Below are 25,040 nucleotides of genomic sequence, written 5' to 3'. Positions count from 1 at the left end.
GAGGGTTGATGGGGGGGCCGCATGTGGCCCCCGGGCCGCCAGTTGCCCACCCCTGATCTAAACCATTAAAAAATAAAGATTGTGATCTCAACAGCTGCCTGTACTGTTATTATTTTAACGATATTTCATTCATTATCAAAAAGGCCTGAGTGACTCAATAAGAACTGAATGCTACACTAGACTATTATCTCCAATTAGATAAGTTAATCACAGCGCACTTTGGTCCAGGAACTCTGCGCCTGCGCACAATGAATGCCACGTACTGTTTGACGTTGACAGTTTGGAGGACACTTCCTGATGCTGGCAACCCGGGGTGAAGCTAGCCTAGCTTACGTTTGGATTTTCACAGTTTTGGGGGAAAACCTGTGAAACACAGCGGGGTCAAGTCGTCTGATTTAGGTAAAAAAAGAGAAAAAAAGAAAAGAAACTTCACGTCATCCGGGGTATTCAGGTGGATAGTTTCACTTGGTGTTAGCTCCCTGTTTGGGTGTGCTAGCTCGCAAGCTAACTGTTTAGCTTACTATCAAGCGACCGATTGCTAAGTGAATTTAAACCAGATTGTGTTATTGTCTTGCGTAACCGAGTAGCGGGATATCACTGCATGTTTTCTACTCATCCTGCACGAGAAGTTTATATTATTTAACGCTGTTATAATGCAGACACGGCCCTGCAAACATTAGCTGCAGTTTGCTGTCTATGGGCCGCAGACGGATGACTCTGCGTCCTGGTTTTACACACATTTACTACACACGCCTTTTTCACAACATCGTTTTAAATGTTCAATTCTAGTGCCCAGATCTCTATTGAAGTGGGACCAGGTGAGGTGGGGTAAGAAAATCAGCTTGTTTTCGTCATTCATTAACCATTAGTGTGTGCTAAACTGATAGCAACAACACAATCCCTTAGCATCCAGCCAATTATTCATCTGGCCACTGCAGCGAGCCAAAGCCTGCGAGCATTTCTGGATTTAAATCCACTGTTGTATATTGTCCGACTTAAAAAAACAGCAGCAGTTACGTCATGGTTAATCCCAAATGGTGGTGGCACACAATAGCATAGAATAGAATAGAATAGAATAGATGTTTATTGCCATTTGCACAGGTGCAGGACAGCACAGGTACAGGTGCGTTTCTCCCTGAGTCAGCTTCTACAAAAAAAGTTTAAATTATATATAAAATAGAATAGCATTGTAAGAAGAAAAAAAGAAAGAGTACAAAAAAGTAAAAATAAGTTGTAGTAACAGCTAAGCAAATTAAAATAAACTGTACAGAAGTTATACACTGTATTAAAGCAAAGATATAATACAAAGGGGAACACTGTACAATGAAATGAAAATATAAATATGTTTTCTTATTGCACTTATTATCTCTTATTGCACCTGGGGTTATTGCACACATTATATAATTGCACTGTTTTTAAGGTTAATATGTTTTTAAGGTTAATATTGCACACTTGTATTGCACTGTGAGGTGGTCAGCTGTCTGTGAGGTGTGGGGGTGAGATGCGTAAAAGTTTATCACAGGCTGAATGTGTGAAAGATCTTAACACGCCTAAAGAAATGGTAACCTGTCAAGCATGCACATCATGACTCTGAAAAGCTTTGTTTTAATGTTTTTCAAACTGATAAAGTCAAAGTCTGATACTGTGAGAGCATAGTGGGATTTTCTGGCACAACTTCACCAACTAACTAAGTGTGAATGAAGAGTGAAAAACCTTTATTAACAAACTAAAGTTGATCTTTATAGTAGACTTCCAAACTCCATTCGATCTGCAGGCTCCCTCTGCACCTTTAAGAGACACAGCTCTTTCATGAATACCTACTAACTTAATGATGATGGTCTCCATATTATTGATGATGATGATGGTAATGACGATGGTTTTTGTTTGATAACGACGACTTATAAGATGGTTTCTATACTGATTAGAGCTCTCAAGAACTGCCCGTCAATGTTGTGCTTTGTCTCTGGTCACTTCCTGTCAGCACCTGTGTGTCCAATCAGACTCAAAGCTGATCGTTTGCTCTTACTGACATTGTTCCCTTTCTTCTAGATCCTCGCTTGTGTTGTTCTTTCTCTTTGATGTACGTCGCTTTGGATAAAAGTATCTGCTAAGTGAATTGTAGAATTGTAGAATTTATAGTACAAGTGTTGCTGGAGCTTTTTTTTGAGCTCTTCAAAGTCTGATAAGAGAACAAACAGTCTGTGCCACCTCACTCAGTGATGTTTGACCCTTAGACTCAAGTGATATTTGAACACTAGGAACACTTCTGATTGCATTTTGTATGTTGATTTATTTAGATTATTATAAGGAAAAAACTAGCTTGAGAAAATAGTACCTCGCATAGGTATTGGCAAGGCATTGGTAAGACTTATTGAATAAAACCTTTATTAACAAAATAGAGTTGATCTTTATAGTACAAGTGTTGCTGGAGAGAACAGTCTGTGCCACCTCACTCAGTGATGTTTGACCCTTAGACTCAAGTGTAGCTGTATGATATTTGACCTCTAGGAACATTCCTGATTGCATTTTGCATGTTGATTATAAGGATAAACTAGCTTGAGAAAATAGTACCTCGCATAGGCATTGCCTCACTGTCAAACATGTTGAAAGACTTATTGAATAAAACCTTTATAAATAACAAAATGGCATTGTTCCTTTGGACATTAAATTAAGTAATTATAACAAAAGTAAAACCACTTGATTACATTCCTAGTTAGCTGGAGCGTATTGCTTTTCAAATCATAACTCTTCTTTTGTAACAAATACATTCTTAAGGTAAGGCCAACTCTGCTGTTGGCAGATATGTCATATTTCAAAGACGCTTGTTTGAATAGGTTCACATTTGTGTTAAGCAATAAGAGATAGTGATTAAAAAAAAAAGAAGGACAATGGACATGTTATTATGATGTTTTATTTGTTTATGTTTTTGTAAATGACCTTTCCTCTCTTCCCCGTCAGTGGTGGGAGCAGAAGAGGTCGGACGGCACCATGAACGGCCAGCTGGACCTGAGCGGGAAGCTGATCATCAAAGCCCAGTTGGGCGATGATATCAGACGCATACCTATCCATAACGAAGACATAACATATGATGAGCTAGTGTTGATGATGCAGCGTGTCTTCAGGGGAAAGCTGCAGAGTAACGACGAGGTGACCATCAAATACAAGGATGAAGGTAAAAATCCCTGTTGTCTTTGATTGAGATCATGTCTCTTAACAGTGTAACCTATGGTCTCTTTCTCATTTTTCTAGATGATGACCTCATCACTATCTTTGACAGCTCTGACCTCTCCTTTGCCATCCAGTGCAGTAGAATACTCAAACTCACCCTGTTTGGTAAGATACAAGTTTCTGCTCAAAGTCTGAAATCATGTGATTGTGACATCATGACCAACCCGTAGACCAACATGTTTCCCGCAGCTATTACAGCAAACAGTCACTGGAGGGCAGTCCTGCTAAAGTTTTTACACAAACAACCTCGGGTCTACTCGGCTCAAATGAAAGTTTTTCTGCTCTCCCTCCTGACTAATATAAGGGTGGGATTTCCATGTGTTCCTTAGCGCTGGTTCAGCAAACAAAGGGAGTGACAGGCAATACCTGGATGCATTCACTAAAGCTCTTCCTGACCAGTTATACAGGTTTAATGCTAATCTTTTGAAATATGCAGGCCCTACTTGGTCCACAGTTGTTCTGTGTTCCTGGAGCTGTGTGACTTCAGCTTTACGCCATAGACGGATGAATCACTTTCCCCAACCTGTCAACCTCACCCTTACACATTTAGTGAAGGCCTGATTGTGTGCATTGTGACAACACATTGGATAAAGATGTGTTTACAATCATTAAAAAATCATGTACAATCATTTATTACTCAGCCTTGAGTATTATTTTGATTATTGCCACAACAAGAATCTAATTTAAAAGTGAGGCGAGTATTTACAAAGCCTGTAGGTAAATGCTGTCTGATTTAATCAGTACACCTTCAGAGAAACTTGATCAACTCCACACATTAACAGAATTCATCCAAACATGCCCTGAAGACATAGATGGTTAGTGGTATTCGTTATTAACCGAACATTTCAGGGCATCTGTTTCTGTTTTGTAGAAAGAACAAAACGATCGGTTAACTTCTGGTAAATTACAGAATTTGTTGATTTGAGAGCAAAAAACACAGATAATTTACAAATCATAAGGCCCCGGGTTCAATCCCATCTGACATGGAACTCTTCTGTTCTGACCAGACTCGACATCTGGGATACATCTCTTTATTAATGTGAAAACAAAAGGCCATGAAAGGTCATGTCCAACACACAGGCTTAATATGAAATGCCAAAATACAACCTGAACTGATTGTATCTCTCAGTGTTTTTAGTGTTTATTATTTTATGTCCTGCAAATATGCCCCAAAGCTACTGAGAGGAACTTTTAGTTTGTGTGTATTTTGGAGTGGATGTACATGTTCATGTGTGTTCTGACAAAAAAAAAACTGAACCGGCTTTCTTCAGCCGTCTTGCGTATCAGTTGCCGTGGAAATGTCAGAAAAGGCTGTTTCTTCAGTGTGCTGCTAATAGCCGTGTCTGACACCTACCTTGCAGCAGCACATACAGACATTTGAAATAACTATAAGGCAATAATCAGTTTGTTCCCCTGATGACCTGTTTTGCTTTTTGTAGAGCATAAGAAGGCATCTTCATGTTTCTGCATGTGTGTGTATATTTCAGCCTATGTGTGTGTTCATGACTTACAGAGTGTAAAAACTGAAATTTCCCCTTGCAGGGATCAATAAAAAAGTAAATCTTAATCTTAAATCTTAATCTTAAATCTTCATTCATTTCTAGTTACATAACCGGTGAAAGACTCCTCGAAGGAGCTATAACTTGTATTCCTGAGCTTTCTCTTCTTCCTGGAAATAAAGTTGATTGAGAGATCCTTCAGTATGGGAAGAAAGCCATTACTCTGTATAAAAGTCAAAAGATATTGAGTCTCCAATATTAGATGAATATATCTGAATATTGCTATCAGCTGCGAAAACAAAATACTCAAAACCAAGGCACACCATGGGCTTGTCTCTTACAAATTCAATAATCTGAACAAGATTTAAAAAATCTCCAAATGGCGCACACAGAGTTAGAATAACAGTAACACACGCTCACCCTTGAAGCCGTAACGACAACATGATGTCGTTCCTTTTGCTCTGTTTCCAGTCAAGTTGTCGTCTTGTTACTGCTATTATTAGCCGAGGATCTGTAAGAATTTTCTTCTTCTTGGAAAAAAAAGAAAAAGATTTTGGACTTTTTCCCAAGAAAACCTGAGTCCTGGCTCATCTTTACATGTCGTGACCTCACGTGGAACTGATATTCTTGAACATGTGTGGATTCGCAGCGAGCGAGAGCTGGGATCTCGTGGCAGCCTGTGTGTCAGCTCAGGGCCTCGGGACCCCCATGCGTCTCTGTTTAATGTTATCCGCTCAAACAGAGAAACGTGTAAGGCATTTTTTGGGGGGGGGGGTCTGAGTTTTCTTAGAAGTTATTCTGTGGCGTTGGAAACTTCAGCTCCTCAACACAAGTTGCATGGGGAAATATACAAGCTCAAAAAGTTGGTGGTGTGCCCCGAGTGCTTTGGGGTATCAGCTAGAGAATTCTAAGAAAATGTCCAGTTGGTTGTAGCAGATTGTCATTGTAATAATGGAATTTAAGAATACGTTGTTTTCATTATATTTCATTGAGTATTGCTGTGTTCACAAAGATGCAGTCAGGTCACAAGAGGACATAAACACAGACTGTAGTAATGCATGTAGCCATAAAACAGCTTTCTCTTGATTACCATCCATCCATTATCTGTACCTCTTTGCCCAATCACAGGGCTGACATATAGAGACAGACAACCAGCCACACTCACATTCACACCTACGGGCAAGTTAGAAAATGGAATAGAGTAGATGTTTATTGCCATTTGCACAGGTACAGGACAGTACAGGTACACTGGAATTCTTGTGCGTTTCTCCCTGAGTCAGCTTCTACAAAAAAGTAAAAATGATATATAGAATAGCATTATAAGAAAAAAAAGAGTAGAAAAGTACAAATAAAATAAAAAAATAAATAAGTTGTAGTAACAGCTAAGTAAATTAAAATAAACTGTACAGAAGCTATACACTGTATTAAAGCAAAGATATAATACAAAACAAAATAACAAAGCGGATCACCGTACAATGAGATGAAAATATAAATATGTTTTCTTGTCTCTAACTTTCTACATCTGAGGTTATACAGTTATAGAACAAGCTTGTCTTTGGACTGTGGGAGGGAGCCGGAGAACCGGAGAGAACCCACACATGCAAGGGGAGAACATGCAAACTTTGAACCAGGAACCTTCTCACTGTGAGGCCACAGAGCTCACCACTGCACCACCGTGCAGCCCCCACTTGATAACAGTTTCAAACTTTTAAAAAAAAATCACCTGTAAAATGTAAGGTGAATTGTTAATTTCCAACATGAGTGACAGGAGAACTGGAGCCTTTTCTTTGTTTGTTTGATGCGGGAAAGACATGGTGGGTTGTTGCCTGATCCCTATTCCGACTGCCCGTTCAAAACACAATATTTACAATATTTATTTATGTCATGGAGGCGTAATGGTCGGACAAAAAATGTCACATCTGTGCCGCCATTGGATGTTGTTACACAGGCTTTATAGAGGCGAGATGCTACCAGGGAGAACAGCACTTTGTGTGATTGAATGTCTGAGTGTGGCTCCCACTTTTTCTTCACACGTCCTGCTTCCGCGACGCCATAACACAATTTGAAAATCACAGACTTGGACACCCATATTATACGCCATTGCAGAATCAATGTGACAGTACAAAGACATAATGAGGGTGGCGCTTCGTTATGGCGCTGTTGCAGAACCCGCAGTGTAAAAAAAAAAGGCTGTGAAAAAGTATTTGCTACAAGTTGTCATAATTGCTCATGCTTTGTAGTTATGTGAGGGGGCCATGTTTACCGTCCCCAGTCTCACTATGCCAACTGTCATCGAGTAACCTTCTCTCAAACAAAAAATGATGCCCTGTTTGCCATCTCCCATCGTCCTGAATCCATTTGAATGCATCTCCTAACCGTGATAAACCACTGCCCTGTTAGCATTCCCCCAGCTCCATTGTTCGTTAATTACCTGGCTCAAAGTGTGTGATGATGAAGCTCTCACTCCCTGTTCATTTAGCTGCTATTGTGAAAGGCTTTGTGGACGCAACCATGTGATAGATGATCGCTATAATCCCCGGTGTTTACAGTGTGGCGCCAAAAGAGTTGAGGCAGATCATCATTCACAATATCCACACACTAACTGTTGCATCAAGAGCTTTTCCAGATAAATGAACCACATGATTCAAATCTGTGTGTTTGTTTTATGCTGGCAGATAATTGTCCGGTTCTATTGCTGATGGCTCTCTTTGTATCATTTAGAACGGATACTTACCATTTAACCCAAATCTACCGGGAACATGTCTAATGGAGCGAAGAACAAAGTGTGTTTTTGGATTTTTTTTTTTTTTTTTATGGCTGTTTTTCCACCGAATTCCTCTTTTCTCTGTATAAAGTTCACAAGCTGTAATTCCTCTTCAATCTCGTTTTTTTTTTTTTTCCTGTGGTTTGGTTATCTGCCTGGCTGCTGACACATTTCTTTACAGTCTGACCCAGATATTCCTTATGGCTAATGCCTCAGATTGAGTCCAAAGACCTGTGTGAACAAGAAGTTCAAGTTCAAGACAACATTGTCCCAAATGAGCGCAACTAATGAGATCCAGATTCAGTAAAGTAGAAAAATGCCCCATTAATAATGGTACAGACGAGGTTTCTTTTTTACTTTCTGTAAAAGCGATCACGAGCCGAGTTCTATCCATCATTATCCCTGAGGTCAAACACACAAGTGGAGTCAGCTGTGCAGAGCCGGAGAGAGGGATCTCCGCCAAACAAACAACACAAGATATGTTTAATTTCCCCCTCTTGTGTCCTCCGTGTTCGTCTCTCGTTACAGTTAATGGACAGCCGCGGCCTTTGGAGTCCAGTCAGGTGAAGTACCTGCGCAGGGAGCTCATCGAGCTCAGGAATAAAGTCAACAACCTCCTGGACAGCCTGGAGCCCCCCTCAGAGCCCGGTCTGGCTGCTTCAGCCCCCGACAGTGGTAAGCAAACCCCACACACATGCACACACACACTCAACATCTGCAAACATAGGCTGTAACTAGACCACCTACTGTAGTTAGTCAATATTAGCTTTGTGTAAATAGTTTCTGAGTCCATATTGAATACAGATATGTCAAACTAAGTTTTAAGTTGAAATGAAAGGACATAGTTTCAAAAAGAGAGTTCTGATAAATGTACAGAGTTCTTCATTAATAAAGTGTTTTTGTTAAGTTTGTATTTTGGTCACCATCTCTTAAAAAAACGGACCAAGGAGATCAGGTTCAAGATTGTTGTTCATGTAATTTATATATCTTTAAAAACTCTATAAGGTGATAGCTTTTTAATATTTGACTTTCTTAGCTATACCTTCATTGGCTTAAATATCCAGTATCTATCAGACAAGTCTTTTTTTTTTTTTGTGCAAATCACAGATTATAGTCCTCGTGCATCTCTTCTGGACACAGGAGGATGATTTTCTTTTTATTTTAATACAAATGGTCTGGAATAACAAGACACACAGCTTCTATTATAAAACATACTGGTTTAGTCCAGTTTGACTGTAGTAAAACACACCCACTCCAAATTCAATGAGAAAAACACCCATTGTAATTTAAACCACAGCTGTATGTAGGGAACATGTGCGGCCATGTTCCCTCAGCTTCTTCAGTCTTGTTGTCTTCTTTTTTTTACGTTTTATTTTGGGGGTTTTTATGAGAGAGAGAGAGAGTGGGGTATGGCATGCAGAAAAGAAACCAGAGGTTAGACTCAAACCCAGGCTGCCAGTACTTTTGCTGGTATCAATGATTGAATTAAAAGGGGTGATCTGGAGTTTGCAAGTGGCCCCTTTGCTGAGATAAACAGGTTTACTTGTTTTTGAGTGAATCCCGGTAACGGAGTCAAGGCTAGTAAAAAGGCTTAAAAATGCTCAATAACTTGTGCTGCATGCTTTTGTCAATGATGCAATCACAAACGTTTTCATACTTGACTCAAACTGGTGAAATTTGCGCACAGGCACTGCAACATGACCTCATTCTGTCAACGTCTTTGTCTCTGCTCATTATCAAACCTCTTCTGTGGTTTTTTGTTTTCCAGAATCAGTGGACGGACGTGAAGGTAAAGTGATGGCAGCAGACCCCACAGTGAAACAGGTCACTCCAGTCAGCGCAGCCAGCATGTCGGCCTTCGACCCGTTAAAAAACCAGGACGAGGTCAGCAAGAATGTCATCTCTGCTTTTGGCCTGAGCGAGGATCAGGCCCCAGGTATGTCGCGCAAATACAACACATTAAAAAAAGCAGAGGACTCTACTTTAAGTATTGCGTTTGTTCCAGTTGTAAGCTGACCATAAAATAATCAAAATCTCCTCTTGGTGTCTCCCTCGGTACCGTATGAGTAGCTCCCCAAGCAGTGGCACCAGAGGAGCGCTCAGGAACCCCTGACAGCATCAACTCTTCCTCGTCTGCTGCCCCTCAGCCAGGAGTGCCTCCCCAACCACAGGCCCCCTATCCAGGAGTACAGCAGGTACCCCCAGCTAGCATGGATGGTGAGTTACATGCACATACAACAATTCTATTCCTTAGCAAATCCTGAATACACACATACCATATATAATACAGCGTGGTTGGGGAACACACACACATACACTGATTTGTAGTTCTTGTCGCTGTATGAAAAAGAACTCACAGCTGGATGATGAGCACAGGGACTAAGAGACCCTGTCGATTTGGGGGTTAGGCTATAACACTTTATTTGAAAGTGGTGCTGTTATATTGGACATTTTTCCCACATTACCACCAACATAGCCTCATAAAAATGTCTCCCCCCCGTTGAGTCAATTCTAATGGGTTTCCTTCAACAACGAGTCCAGGCCCTTTTGTTTTCCAGGGTAGTTCTGCATCCAGTCTTATAAATCCATGGTAGGGAGTCTAAATATAAATCCCCTGCTGAGTTTTTATGGAGTATGAGTTGAGTTACATTCCAGATTTTAATACATTATAACATGAGCAGTATTGGTTCTTGTTGTGTCTATAACAGTCCTTCGCCTCGAGAGATATGTTACTCCACTCTAAAATGTCTTGCTATTATTCAAAATATAGCGATACATGATTTATGGACATTTGGTGGAACCAATCAAACATGTTTGCAAGAGTTTTATATTCAAAGGAGAGACTTAGAAGACAAAACATTTTTATTGGAGAAAGAGACAGTCCAATGAAGACAAAGAACCCCGAGCTTCACAAGACTCCTGTGTCTTTTATTTGACACTTTATATGACACAGCATATCTTTTATATGCTGAATGTTTGTTTAATTTAGTAACATCAGGAAGCAGTTACAAAATACGTAAGTCTGGAAAAATAACCAGAACTAGACACAAGCTCATTTCCATCTGTTTTGATCAGGCATCCCTCCTCCTGGTTGCCAGCATCCCCTCTAAGTTAAAAAGAAATCCCCCTGCCACACAACCTACAGACTGTGCTGTATTGAAAAACATAAAAAACCTGCAAAAAATGTACGAGAGTAAAAAAGAAAAGAAGAAATCATGGAATACTTTAAATAGAAGTTTCATTATTTTTTTACTGTGTTGTTTTGATGAGCTTAGTCTTGTCTAAACTGTGGTCAGACACTCACAATACACCACATGCACGCTGTCATCTTTTTGCAAAATGACGCCCTTTCAGGCGGGTAGAGCAACAATCTTTGCAATCTTAAGAATTTTGCACACTGTAAAACATGCACATAGACACCTTGCACACTGAGTCCGATGCGTTGATTTTTGCTATTAATTGCAAAAATTCCCAGTATGAGGCTAAATGTCTCATAATCATCATGCAGAGTGATCACACAGTTTAGGTGATTTAGTCGTCTTTCACTAAATACATTTAAAAAAAAGAATAAGTTGTCTGTCCACTACTGAAAACGAGAGCGAGGAGAGTTTCACCTGTCAACAGGAGTTTTGTCAGGTTGATGAGGAGCTGCAGAATTATCCTGATTGCTTCCTGCTGTATGTCAGGATCCAGTTTGATACGCTGCTCTCTATACTGGAACCACTCATAATAAGAACACTTACAATTTCCTCGAAGCTGTTGAACCTGAGCAGCAGCTGGCAATTTGATGTATAGACACTCCAGAAACACACACACACACACACACACACACACACACACACACACACACACACACACACACACACACACACACACACACACACAGGGATGGATGCGAAAAAACACAGAAAATCCGACCTGCTCGCAAAAAAATAATGACAAAGTCAATGTGCAAATATAATTGGCGCTACTTTTTTAAACTTGCATCTATTTTGGACGGAAAAAATACAACACAGTGTGTAATGGCCTTTACTGTTTGTGAGATGTCATTTCATTTCAATAACATGACACAACAAATACATATCAGTGTGTTATTCCAGTATTGTATGGCAGAGTAGAACCAAGGAATGTGCCAGACACTCCTAAACTCCATTCTTCAATCCTTTTTATTTTTACTAAGTACACTGATTTAGTGTTTACTGCATGGACTGTAATCAAAGGTTGTGGGAATCTGATCTGCTCTCCTGTTAAAACAGCACATTTTGCTGATGATGCTCGAGTCTCACCACAGTGGAATCTGAATCAACACTGTGTAAACACGAGTATCCATGGAGTTCCGTACTCGGCAGACCTTATCACAGCTCTCCTCTGTCTTAGATTTTGAACATGTGTTGGACCCCAACCTGATGCAGAGATTAGAATAAACGAAGAAAGATTTAGGCCGGACGTTGGCAAAAACAAACAAGACTCTTTTTTACTTTTTTAAAGGAAATGGTCTTCTGTTTCAATAGCAAGAGTACGTATCTGTAGTATCTAATTCAAGGAGGTTGTCTGACTTGTTTCTCGTTCTGTTGAAAGGAAAGGTCCAGACAGGTGCAGCCCAAGAGGTAAAGCGTATAATTCAGTATTGTTTATCACAATGCAATACGCAGAGAGAAGATTGTTTTCAGCTTGTAGTTTGGCTGTGTTCAATTTGGAATCGGCTGAAGCAAAGGAGATGCCTTTCTTTTTTCCCCCGTCGCACCATGAGAGCCGTAACTCACTCTCAACTCAGATTCACTCCTGAGCCCTGACGGCACCTGCAACACTGGAGATCAGCACACATGTGGTATGACTTCCTTCATTTAACTGGTGGTTTGTGGTTTGGCCTTGTTAGCGTGCAGGGCCTTTCCGTGGGGTTCACTAAGAGTTTTGTTGATGCAGAATGAAGACTTGTACACACATGGGGTTAGTCAGCACAATGGCAAGTTATCCTGTGTTTTTTTCCTTCTATGACTCGAGGGAAGAGAATAAAACAAGACTTTCTTGTCCCCATTAGGGGTTGTTGTTGCTGGTTTGATGTTCTTTATAATGTGATTTCTGGACATTTATGGATGCTATCGTGGAGGTCTTGAAAGTCCAGGCCTGCTGAAAGTAATGAGAGAACATGTGTGTGGTACAGCTGTTGACATATAGAGTCAAGGTGCTCATGTTGTATGAAATCATAATATATCTCTCTTAGGGCGGCTGTGGCTCGGTAGGTAGAGTCGGTCGATGTCTGATGTTTCCTCGGGCAAGACACTTAGTCAGCGGTGTCTAAATGTGTATGAATGGGATACGTTACTTCTGATGGTCACTGTACATAGCAGCCTCTGCCATCAGTGTGTGAATGGGTGTAAATTGGTAGGTGTGACATGCGGTGTGAAAGTACTTTGACTAGTCAGAAGATTTGAAAACCGCTATACAAGCTCAAGTCCATTTACCACTCTGTGACCGTTGTGTGCAAGTCTTCATAGCACATCTCACTATGATGCAGTTGAAAGTGTGTGAAGACTAGTTAGAAAGCAAGCAGAGGATTTTAAAATGGCAAAAGAAATTAGGATAAAAGTTGAGATGTACAAAGTGGTGTTTATTTCAGGAGTCTTTCATTCATATCACAGCCATAACTCAAGTTTATAAATGTAGATTTTTGTAGGTTTTTTTTAACCAAATCTTAACTGTGTGGAACAGTTTTAAAACTTCCTTTTTGTCTGAGCTGTGTCACCAACATGCTCCAGTCAGGGCACTGAGGTCAGAGCACTGAGGTCAGAGCACTGAGGTCATTTCACCAGATGCTCTTGGATGTCCCATCATGCAGCTAAAAACACTCAAGGTGACGGAGCCTTTGCGGTGGCTTCTCCAAACTTGTGAAACAGTCTACCTGTTAACATCAGAACTGCTCAATCCATTTAATTTTTTAAGATGAGGATTTAAGACATTGGCTGATTCAGATTTTCTTTCTGTAAAGAGATATCATTGACATCAACAACACATTTTATTTTTTACTTTTCTTCCATGGAAATACAGAGACACAGAGTCTTAGTTAGGCTAACTATTAAAAAAAGCTGCACTTAGGTCACATGACCAATCCCTCAGTCTCATGTAAAGTAAACAGTGATTCACTCTCTTCAGCTGCATTCTCCCCGACTCCTGAAGGATTAATGAATTACCCAACAAATAAACTACACTGGTGACTATTTCATTAGAATGTTGCCTGCAGTCTCTTTTACTTCTTTGCCTCCCTCTGTGGCTCATGAGTGTTAATCTGAGATTGGCACAGAATCTGATACATTTGAGAGAACTGGCCGGTCGAGCGATGGACCTCCAGGAGCAATAGTTTGAATTCAGACTTCTTCGAACACTAGATGTGCTGTATAGTATAGACTGAATTCAGCTGATTCCCCCATAGACATCAGTAAAGTATTAGTGTACTGTAATTGGCAGCTCTCCCTCGATACCATCGTGTGAACGAGCAGCAAGATGAGCGATCAATCTCAAAACTGTTCATCCCCTTTTTCCTCCATTACTTAGAGCTTCCCTTCTCCGTCTGTTTCCTTACGTCCAAGGCTGCAGATGGTTGGCATCTGAGACGTTAAGCCAGATTGTGCCCAGCCCTTCTCTCCCACTCAAACCCTGTCCTCACCCTTACAGACTGTTTGTCAGTACAGCCACCTCAAGGAAAAAACCGAGCAGCCGGTCGATGAGTTTATGAAATCATATTCAACTGATGCTGTGTGGCCTTTAAAGGGTAGCCTTAAAATCACTCTCAATGCAAACTTGGTTTCCTTGTTAGCAAAAGAATGCTGCTAATAAGACCTCAACCTGTTTGTCAGTTGCTGATAGACTCTTGCCAATAATTTACATGTGCACAAGTAAGGAGCTATAAAAACATGTATGCAGCAGCAAACAGCTCAGACGTCAGCCTGAGGCACTTTATCAGATGGGCAGACGTATTCGGTGTGAAATATTTATTTAAAAATGGACCATGTTCTCATGACTCGTTCTTAAGGCATGTCTGGAGGTCAGCGGACCTTCAGCCAAGGGTCTTTGTTCCAATGAACAGGCTTTTTGCTTGACTTAGGGGATTCTCCCCATGAAGCAAAAAAGCAGCTCCGTCTTTCAGTGAGCCACCGGACGTTTCTTTGTCCCATGAGGGCTCAGCAGGCCTGAAAGCTGACCTCTCTTACACACCTCCTCTTGACACTGGAGTGAAACCAACTCCTGAGGTTAGAGGGCTCTTACAACCGCGAATCCCTTCCATCACTCTTGCATAACTGCTCATGATGGATTACAGAGTGAAGAAGCCAATTTAACACACATGGCCTTTTTGAGCCAATAAAGACCACGGCGTTCACTTTGAAAGGTGCTGTCAGTGAGGTAACAGATGGTTGCCACATCGCGTTGTTGCTTTTAGAAAGACACTGTATCGGTCGACTGTTCCTAGTTAAACATCTAGATGTCAAGGTTGCAGGTTAAAGGACTGATTGAGAAATATTTTGTTTGTCTTGTCTACAATATGAACATTTGATCTACTAGATGGACTTGTTGATACACTGTGAACACCATTTGAGCAGAGGAGAGTGAGGCAGCATCATTTGATTGATTTGTAAAAATGTCAAAATATCAGACCTCCCAAGGAGTGGAACTCAGCACCACTTTTAGACACACTTAGAGATCAGTGAATACTGGTGGCGGCCTCATTTTGTTTCTTTTTTTCTTTTCAAGTTTCATCACCCCACTTGCATGCCAGGCGGGAGATTCATGCCTCTTAAGGAAGAACACTAGTTTGCCAATGCTTTTGCATGTTTGCTGAACACTAAGGGGATAAGCGGAAAACTTGATGAGAAAAAGTAAAAATAACAAGGAATAAAAGTTTCCATGTTTTGGAAACATAAAAAAAGATTTGTAGTGGCATCACTGTCAAACAAGATATTAATGATTAATTGTGGAGCTACTCTAACAACCTCATGTTTCATGCTTTAATGAAAAATAAAAGCTATTTATGGCATCTTTTTTTGAGTCGTAGAAATGACTCTGACCGTCCTCCACATGTGCACGTCGGCGGTGTGGATTGGTGAAGTCATCGTCACTAAAAAGTGTGACAGGAAGTTGCTGTCTGGAGGAGCGGAGGACAGCTCTTAACCCCTCAGGCAGAGTTGTCAATAATCGGTCTGCCTATAGTAGTAGTCTCAAAAGTAAAAAACATGTCAGCTTCACTTTTGAAGGATTGCAATTTTTGTTATTTACTTACTATAATTTGTTCTTCAAATCAAGTTAATGTTTGTTTATATCGGCTCAGGCACCTGCATGCTGTTCTCTAGCTGGGAGCCAGTTCTCACTGTAATGTAGCATACGGAGATATTTGTGGGTACTGGACCCTCTTCAACAAATAGTTGTATGAAAGTGGTTGCAGCTGTTTTCACTGGAGCAGTTTTGTGTTATTCTGAACAGACACACAGGTGTTTTCATGAGAATAGGGATAATAAGGAGTGTGTATTTACTTTATGCGTGCTGAATCTGATGTGAAAAAGGCAAAGAGTACAGGAGAAAAACGAACTTGAGATTAGTTAGGAATCTTATTGCGTTCTATGGAGATATTCAAGGGGTATGAAGGCATCTTTCCCATACCCCTCTGAACTGTTACTATACTATTCTAAATAATTTAGCTCAAATATAGTAGTTCAGTAGTTTTTAATCCCAGAATGATATGGTGAAAAGTAAAAGTGCATGGTTTAAAAAGTATGTGTTTTGGGGGCTTTTGCGTTTTTGTTGATAGGACATGGGATAGAGTCGTTAACAAGGATAAGGTATGGGAATGACATGCAGAAAAGGGGCCTCAGGTCGGAGTGGAACCCGGCTCCACCCACTTGAAGGACGACAGCCTCCGTACTGTACATGGGGCGTGCAACATAACGGCGCACCACAGTGCATTTTCAAGTACACATCCATTAATCAAACTTCATCTTACTTTACAAATCTTACATTGATTGTTCACCAAGTGTGTCACAGTATAAAAAAAGGTTATTTAAAAATATACATGTATATTTGTACTATTTCTTTTGTCTCTATGGTCTAGGGTCTTACCAATAATATTCGTCATCTAAGAAAAGGGGATTAAGTGTGGATGATTGATTTATAATTGGAATAATAACATCTGGATTTTCTTTGGATACAACATACTTAAAATGTAAATTGGGAGATTAATTTAATGCCCAGGGTGTCGTTTTGTATTAGATATCTTGTTTCTTGTGTACTGATGTTTTTTGTTCCTGTGTCTTCAGGTCAGGTCTACCAGCAGTACCAGGCCCCAGGTGGTTACCCGCCTCAGCAACCAGGTGTCCCGCCCCAGCAGCAGTATGGCATGCAGTACTCTGGTAAAACTAAAAACTGTTTGGATTGGCAAATTAAAGGGTAGCTGCTTTTTTTTGTTTTTTCCCCTCTTTATGCTAAACAAACTCCCTCCTTCCTCGCTCTCTCTTTAGGATACAGCGCTCAGCCTGGAGCCCCTCAGCCTGGCCCGCCACAGCCACAGCAGCAGCAGTTTCAGAACTACCCTCCTCCCTCCTCCCAGGCTCCTGCACCTGCCCCTGCTCCGGCTCCTGCTCAAGCTCAAGCTCCAGGCTTCCAGGGTGGCCAGCAGCAGCAGCAGCAGCAGCCCCATCCATCTCAGGCAGCCCAGCAATATCCACCAGGAGCCTTCCCTCCCCAAAACTATACCTCCCAAGCCTCCCAGCCCGCCAACTATAGCATGCCGCCCAGCTCCCAGCCCGGCTCAGGGTACCAACCTCGACCTGGATACACCCCACCTCCAGGCAGCACCCCTCCACCAGGAGCTGCTAACCCGTACGCCCGCAACCGCCCCCCTTATGTCCAGGGCTACACTCAGCCAGGCCCTGGATACCGGTAAAAGAGGAGAGCGGATGTTACTGATCCTCACACGTACACCCTTAACCCCTTTCCTCACATTGTGGCTCCCACTGTTTGGTGTGGGTGCAGAAAACTACTGCTCTGCATCCCCCCCCCCCCCATCATACAAATATCAATCCAAATATGAAACAAGAAACTCCCCCCAGTCTGATGGTTAGTGTTTGTATGCCGTCTCTCCAACATACCGCTCTGTTTTGACCCCGGTGTATGTTCCTGGTGTTATTTTTTCTTCCGTCGCTGTCAGCTCTGCCCTCTTGTATCTGTCATTGTGAAAAAATGTAACCAGTCTGTATGCACACACCTGGGAGACCAAAACAGGCTGTTGCACACACTGTTTATCTTTCTTTTTCATGGTAACATTTCATTTAAGGAGGGAAACGAGCATCTAGATTCAAAATGTTTCATACATGTTCACGACAGACATCTCCACCTGTTGTTTACTGTGTATATATGCATCCATACAACACTATCTAAATGAAAAGTTACCCCCCCCCTTTGTTATTTGTTTTGTCTGTTTAGTTTCTTCTTTATTTGAGCAATTTCACCACCATGTCGGTATTAATGATGTGTCAATGAAACTGAACTGCCCCATGTTGGGAACACTAGCGAAGTGATGGCTGATGGGAGGCGTAGATCCCACTGTCATGAAGAAGGCTTCTTTTCTTCAGCGTGTTATATCACCTCCAGTAAAGCTTGCTATTCCTCTTTTTCTCTTTATCTTATCACTGGTTTTTACTAATAAATTAAATTCCACCTTCAGTTGATATTAGTTGTCATGTATAAACTGTAACATTTTTTTCTTGAACCTAATAAATGATTGAGACCCAGTTGGACTCCTTTTTGTTTTGATATCGAGTTGCCTTTGGCTCTTGGTTTCCTTTATGTCTTTCCCTCAACACTCACTCTCTTCTTTGTGGTTTCTGAGTTCATGTCTCTGTTAAGTTTGGCCTTCTCTCTTCTCCTCCGCCCTGATCTGGAAAACTGTGGTAATGCTGGTATTTCTATTTAGCCTTTTCTGCCTGTGGGTTGTGGTTGGCAGGGACATGTGGCAGGGGAGTATGTGGTTGGACGTTCGTGTCAATCTGTCTGTCTGAGTGAGAAGAACTGAGCACACAGGATTTATTGAAGACAATTTAGTGAACTGTGTTTGGTTGCTCTTCATCTAGCTTGTGCACAGTTGAAATCGTTCTTTTTCAATGGGTTTGTCCAATGAAAATAGTGTGTGACAGTTTGCACGATGTAAAGCAATCCGATTAATATTGTTGAAGTTGAATCCTTTATAACACACTTTTTTTTACGATTTAACCCCTTTAGGTCAAGATTAAAACACAAGACGCATTCAAATTAATTTTGTATTTGAGGTATGTGTTAAGCCTTAAAGCTTATTTTAAGAAACTGATACTGCTCTCATCGATACAGATAAATGAGAGAAACACAAGCAAACAGCGTTCAGCCTGGTAATGAGAAAAGCTTGACCGACTCCATTCAAAGTTTAGTTGTAGCTTCCCCTGGCCCTTCACAGTAATTTTCTGATTTAAAAAAAGATAAAGGAAAAGAATACAAAGAGAGACACCTCTGTGAGTATTATGTATAGAAATCTAATATTTTCAGTGACGTATGACGTTTAAATGACGTAAACTTGGAACGTTGCTACTTGTTTGATTTCATTGGTCGGTTTGTAGCTAGCCTGAAGGCGCGTATGTAAACGTAAACAAAAGGTTGAAAGGACGGGTTGAGTCACTGATGGTGTGAAAAAAAATAATTAAGTTAAATACAGTAAGTTTGTCCAGTAAAGTTTTACAGCTACTCCGCTGATTTTGGAGCGTACTTTTGTTGTTATGTCAACTTAAAAACCCCGCAAAAAAAAACAACAACAATGAAAACGAGGGAGGAAGGAGTGAAGATGACAAATGGCTAATTCCAGGAAGGAGGAGGCTAATAGGCCGGGTCTTTGTAATATAGCAATGAGTAAGGTCTTTTACCTGCTTTGTCTCGAGATAACACTTGTTATGAGTTGACGCTATACAAATAAAAATTGATTGATTGATAATGTTTTTCTACAAATGGAGGATAATTTCGACAATTATGAGAATGAAGAAGATGGCTGTATGAACGAGCTGCATTAATACTGTAAGTTAAAACAAATTTGCTGAAGCTAAGCTTTTTCTTTATCATGAGCTGTGTTTCTTGGGCTAACGCTAGCTTGCTAGCAGGAGTTGCATATTGTTTTTTTTTTCCATGGCAGCATCTAATGAATCTGCTTTATCATAAAGTACTGTTGAACACTCAAATGCAATTTTGTTCACAGCTGAAGTATTATGATGCTTTGTAGTGACTTTGATTTCATATTTGGTTGTGTTACTCTACGCATTTTTTATGTTCACTAGTATTGCTGAGGGTTGATTATTCATTCATGCATGGTACAATCAATCAATCAATTTTTATTTGTATAGCGTCGACTCATAACAAGTGTTATCTCGAGACACTTTACAAAAAGCAGGTAAAAGACCTTACTTATTGTTATGTTACAAAGATCCGGCCTATCCATCATGAGCACTTTAGCAAAGCAGCAAAAGTTACAGTGGTAAGAAAAAACTGCCTATAAGTAACATATATTTCAAGTGCCGGTATATCCAGCATAATGGAACTTTGTTATTCTGTCATGAGCAATTGCTTTATGTCAACTGACGTGTGGCAACTGCTTGGTAGTTCACATTTTTTGGGGGGAAATTCCTACCAGTTCTCTTATTGGCAAGAAAGCAAACAAGCAAATGAGATCTCTAAAAGTGTCAAACTTTCTCTTAAACATAAATAAACCTCTGAAGTCAAATGGAAATTGAAAAGAAAGTCAGTAAATATGAAAACAAGATTTATTGCTGAAATTAAACATTGTGCTTAACAGAGTGAACATTTCTTTCCAATAATTGAAAGCTTTATGTACATGAAGTTACTTTGAACACAAAAACATAAATAACGTCATTTGTTATTTCATTTCATATGGAACCTCAGTTTTGTTATTATTTTTAAAAATATATTTTTTTTTACAGGCTGAGCCTTCACAAACATAAAAAAAAAAAAAAAAAATCTTTTTTTTTTCTAAACGACACCATAGGAGTATTAGCTTCGGCTTGCAATAGATCATTCATTTGGCCAAAGCTTTTCTTCTTTTACCTGAAATGATCCAAACTTTTTTTTATCCCTGGTATACAAATTGCATTTGACATCATATACATATATTAACACAAGTTTAATAATGTGCAAACTGCAACTGTTAATAATCCCTTTGGGCCAGCAGAAGGTTGATTCTGCATGTCTGTGTTTACTTGTATTTTACATAATCAAAATGTACAGTGAAGTATCATTGTCAACTCTTTGTATACAAATGTGTGTGTACAATGTGTATGCCGACATGCAAGTACTGTTTTAACTTTCTTATATCAAAAGCCAGAGGACACAGAGAAAATTCAATAACAATCTCCTTGATAAATAACATCAAACAAGTTATGACACTTTGGGAGCCAGCTTCCCAAGAAGTTCTCTGTGGTTACTGTATATTCAGCATTTTAGTTCACCTGCATTCTTGCGTCCATTGTGACCTTTTTTGATAAATACAGAAACGGAGACCGATGTTACAAATACACTCCATTGAGTTTTGTGACACCTAATAGTCTTGGACAGGATCATACCCGGAAGAGAGGGCTGAGTTCAAACAAACAGACCCATCTACAGTGTCCATGGTAATATGAAAGAAAGCCCAACATCCCTTCAAGCCTGGTTAGGCATCTTCTTCTTCTTCTTCTTCTTCTTCTACTACTTCTGCAGCAATTTATCCCTCCTTCATAGCCATGTGGGTCTTACCATTTCCCGGGTATGGGTGTACCACACTCATACCAGCCAACATAAGTAACATGTGACTTCCCTCCAATCTCTCCAAAATGCACAGGCTCCTGTCTTAAGGCCCTATAAAACCCTGTTACAAAAACAAAGAGGTGGGATTAGATTCTACATAATGATAGATTAATCACGATAATGATTATTCACGCGCTATCAAATTACCTGGCCTGCTTGGCAGCTGGTCAGCAAACATCTGAGTGCCAGTCCGTCCATCCAGAAAAGAGTCCACAAATTGACAATGGTCCTCACCATGTCCCGTCTGATCTCCTATGTTGTAGAATTTCCCTATTGGACAGAAGCAGCGACATAAATTGAGATTGATATGAATTTAAAGTGGTCAGAAACAGTCCTGATTATTTACTGACAATAATATGACCATGGTTTACACATTTATCATTTTTCTCTTCTATTTCTAGTTGTTTGCTTATATAGAGTCAATTTTCCACCATAAATATACTGGAAAAGAGTTTCAACTGTACCCAGTTTTAAAGTGAAAACAGAAGCACTTATTTTACTGAAAAGAATGCACAGTTGTCACTACACAGAGCTGACATTTTTGACATCTAATGCTTTTAAAAGCGACTTGTAATTTACTTCTGGCCCTAAGCAGTTGCTTAGTCAACTCTACCAAGGAGTTTATGTTTTCGATGCCGCTTTAGTGTCTTGTCTGTTTTACAGATTACAGATTACAGAAAAACTACTGGCCCAATTTTAATGAACCTGGTGGAAGGTTGGAGCATGGAATAAGAAAAATCCCATACATTCGGACAGGATCCAGATCCTTCTAATGCATAAACAATAATGGAGATTCACTGGTATAAAAAAAACCTCAAACTGGTTTTGTTTGAGTTTTGCATATTGTACTTGACATCGGCAGAGAGTAGACTGCTGTCTGAGGCCTCTACTAGTTCACTGTTGCTTGATTCTTTGATTACCGTTAAGAGAGTCACTCAGGTAGATCTTGTATCTCAGAGAGTTGCAGAGCTGGATGCCAACAAATTTCCGGTACCAAGTTCTCTTCACGTACTGCTTTCCATTGCATTCGGAGTAGGAATCCGTTTTAAATGGGAACTGAGTCCAGATGGCATCTTTGCCTGTGAGGAAATCATTGAAAGTGAAGGATTCATAAACAAAGGGACATCTCTATAAACAAGACTCCTAAAGTTAAAACCTTAAAAAAAAAAAAAAATGGAATTAAGCCAGAACATAGCGATATGAAGACCAAAAAAAACGTATTCACCTGACACATTTTCGCTCACTCGCGGATCAGCTACAAACATAAGAGAAAGGTGCAATGAACAACATCGTCAAAATAACTTCAGATTAACACAATGACACACGACATCTTGAATTATTGTGCAAGACAAACCCAGGCTTGTATCAGAGCCCATTTGGCAAATTATTTATAATGTTTAGCCCCAAAATACTGAGCTTTGATTGCACTGGGGCACAAGGCCAATTCAGCGGAGCCATCTCGTCTTAGCGTTGTCAATGTGAGTTTAAAGGCACAATATCTGATCAACTCAGGGCTGTGCTTTATCTGCTTTATAACTGATGCAACATTAGCTCAGATTGCTCTGATCAGTCAGATCACAGAGTGGATGATATGTTTGAAATAATCCTCCAAGGACATGTTGAGCTCAAAAGTCCTTGGAGTCTTAATCAGTCAGACCTCAGTGCCATGTTGAAATCATTAGACCAACAACTGACTAACAGTCCAACTTCTGAGACTCATCCCAATTCTAATCTCTGCCTAATCATGAGCAACAGTCACAATGGCATCAACATTTAACTTATTGGTATTTTCTGTCAGCAAACATTAGAATAATGAGGAATCTCTTTGGTATGTCTTTACAGGATTAGAGCGTTTTTAAAACTTGCCTGATTCTGTGTTAAAAGACACAGGATCACTGGAGGGTCCTGTTCCCAGCTCATTTCTTGGTGTTACTGTGAATTCATAACTGAAATATAAAAAAAAAAGGGAGGAAAGAGAATTAAAAGGCAAAAACCCCAAACTTTGATAAAGAAAAATTCCTCAAAACCCAAGAGCTGGGACACATTATATTTTCATGCCTTTGACAGCTCAAGAATCGGTCACACACACAAGATCACACACATTCAATGAGCTGATGGTTATTCCACGTGCTGCGTTCAGATGTCCTGGCAAGAGTTTGGCCAATAGTTGGGCCAGAAAACCAAGCCCAGAGGAGGGTTCTAGTGAGTTTTGAGACTCCAGATGCTGGGCTCTAATTAAAAACCCACTCCACCCAGATATCGTCAGCTTTTTGTGTCGCTTTATCCGCTTGGTATATGGAAACCCAAAATGAGTCAGTGCATAGGCTGAAGGAGCGTGTTGCAGTGCCATTTTATTCTCTCGTCCTTTAGGAGATTTACAGTGACGCTAACTAATCTAATGATCCAGTAGTTCAAACATTCTGTATTTGTTAGAGGTGCCCTGTGGAGTTGTTTTTTTTTGATAAATAAAGTAATGTGCATATTCTGTTTTACTCATCAAAACAGATTGTGGGTGTCCCCAAGGTCTAAAACACATCATGAATGCATTTTCTTTCTCAGAAAACATTTGCAGAGGTAACTGTGGCAACAACGGTTGTTGACCTTTTTTGTCATCCAGTAAGAAGGTTATTCTCCGCTGCAAGTGTCTTCGTTGACAAAGTTTCAAGCCGATTGATCTTTTCAAAAGTTTGACAAAACTGGCGAGGCTTTTGTTTATTATTTCACTTGATAGGATGTGTGTGTTTATGAGGCAATGAAAACAGAGACAAATAATACTGGATATAACCGATATGATATCACATACTGGTTTTTAGATTATCATTTCAAAGCTCTGCATTTGGCATTTTGGCCTTTGCCGTCTTGGTCTTTGGTGAAAAAGTGACCATATTTATCATTTAGACAAGTGGATGGATAACCAAGAGGCCTGATTCAGTGACTTTAAAGCTGAGGTTGTGCCTATCGGACAGCAAAGTGAACCCTTCAGGCCACCAAAAACAGCCACTCTCTATATAATGCATAATGAAATTCATAAGGTTGAATTAAAAAAAAAATATATATATACAAAACAGTCTTATTTTTCTCATGCAGTTGATATGTTTTTTTCTGCTGTAATGTTTGCCATTTTAAAATCTTTAGTGGTCATTTTAGGAACTGCAGTTTTTGGCATCCCTGCATTTGCTTCATTTCTCCCAGAAATTTCCACCTTGGACCAAATCCTAGAAATAATAGTGCTACTACAGGCCAGACACTCTACAGGGACCTTTACAAAAATGTATCTTGACAATCTTAGTTATTTAACCTGGTAAGAGTAGCCGACAAGCTGGAGGACTGAAGGAGAAAAATGTTAAGGCAGCTTGTCACATGTTCTTCCAGACGCATACCTGCTCTCTGGCTTGAGATTCTCCACAGCTGTGTGTGTCTGGTTGGTTGTTAGTACAGACACCTCCTCTCCATTTGGTCCTTTCGTGGTGGATATGACGTCATACTCTGACAAAGGAGCAGGGATATTAGTGTGCATGAAGTAGCACAGAACTTCAACTTCATGACGAGATGGAGAAAATAGAAGGAGGTAAAATTGCTTTGTACAACTGGCTGTCGTTAGTGAAGACACTCTGAGTGGTTAGGGAGTTCTTGCCCATAGAGTTGTTTTTTCCCTTGTCAAAAGTAGACTTGTAAGCATAGACCGTAATAAGGAA

General features: G+C 40.2%; 2 protein-coding genes across 13 annotated transcripts in view; one reads left to right on the top strand and one right to left on the bottom strand.

Moving 5' to 3' along the window:
- The first annotated feature begins 244 nt into the window (after positions 1-244).
- On the top strand, positions 245-18,263 carry tfg (trafficking from ER to golgi regulator). 2 transcript variants are annotated; one of them, XM_061053276.1, is made up of 8 exons: positions 245-398; positions 2,957-3,172; positions 3,250-3,333; positions 8,020-8,166; positions 9,260-9,427; positions 9,562-9,708; positions 16,791-16,883; positions 16,992-18,263. In XM_061053276.1, the coding sequence occupies exons 2-8, from the start codon at positions 2,989-2,991 to the stop codon at positions 17,414-17,416; spliced, it is 1,248 nt and encodes a 415-aa protein (XP_060909259.1). In that variant the 5' UTR covers positions 245-398; positions 2,957-2,988; the 3' UTR covers positions 17,417-18,263. The 2 variants fall into 2 exon arrangements, with proteins under 2 accessions (XP_060909259.1, XP_060909260.1); XM_061053277.1 differs by lacking the exon at positions 245-398 and adding an exon at positions 808-828 and having other exon boundaries at positions 2,959-3,172.
- Positions 18,264-20,292: 2,029 nt separating this feature from the next.
- The window catches only part of LOC132986699 (target of Nesh-SH3), a 31,853-nt gene continuing 27,105 nt past the window's right edge, over positions 20,293-25,040 (bottom strand). For all 11 annotated transcript variants that reach the window (XM_061053264.1, XM_061053265.1, XM_061053266.1 and 8 more), the window contains 6 exons: positions 24,726-24,831; positions 23,212-23,291; positions 22,571-22,600; positions 22,266-22,424; positions 21,493-21,615; positions 20,293-21,406 (listed from right to left, as the gene is read on the bottom strand). In XM_061053264.1, coding sequence (XP_060909247.1) covers positions 21,291-21,406; positions 21,493-21,615; positions 22,266-22,424; positions 22,571-22,600; positions 23,212-23,291; positions 24,726-24,831 — 614 coding nt within the window. In that variant the 3' untranslated portion in view covers positions 20,293-21,290. The remainder of the gene's footprint in view (positions 21,407-21,492; positions 21,616-22,265; positions 22,425-22,570; positions 22,601-23,211; positions 23,292-24,725; positions 24,832-25,040) is intronic.

The sequence above is a fragment of the Labrus mixtus genome, chromosome 13 (genome assembly GCF_963584025.1).
Source record: "Labrus mixtus chromosome 13, fLabMix1.1, whole genome shotgun sequence".
NCBI lineage: Eukaryota > Metazoa > Chordata > Actinopteri > Labriformes > Labridae > Labrus > Labrus mixtus.
Note: the sequence above shows the minus strand (reverse complement) of the source record. Positions and strands in the feature narration are given on the sequence as shown.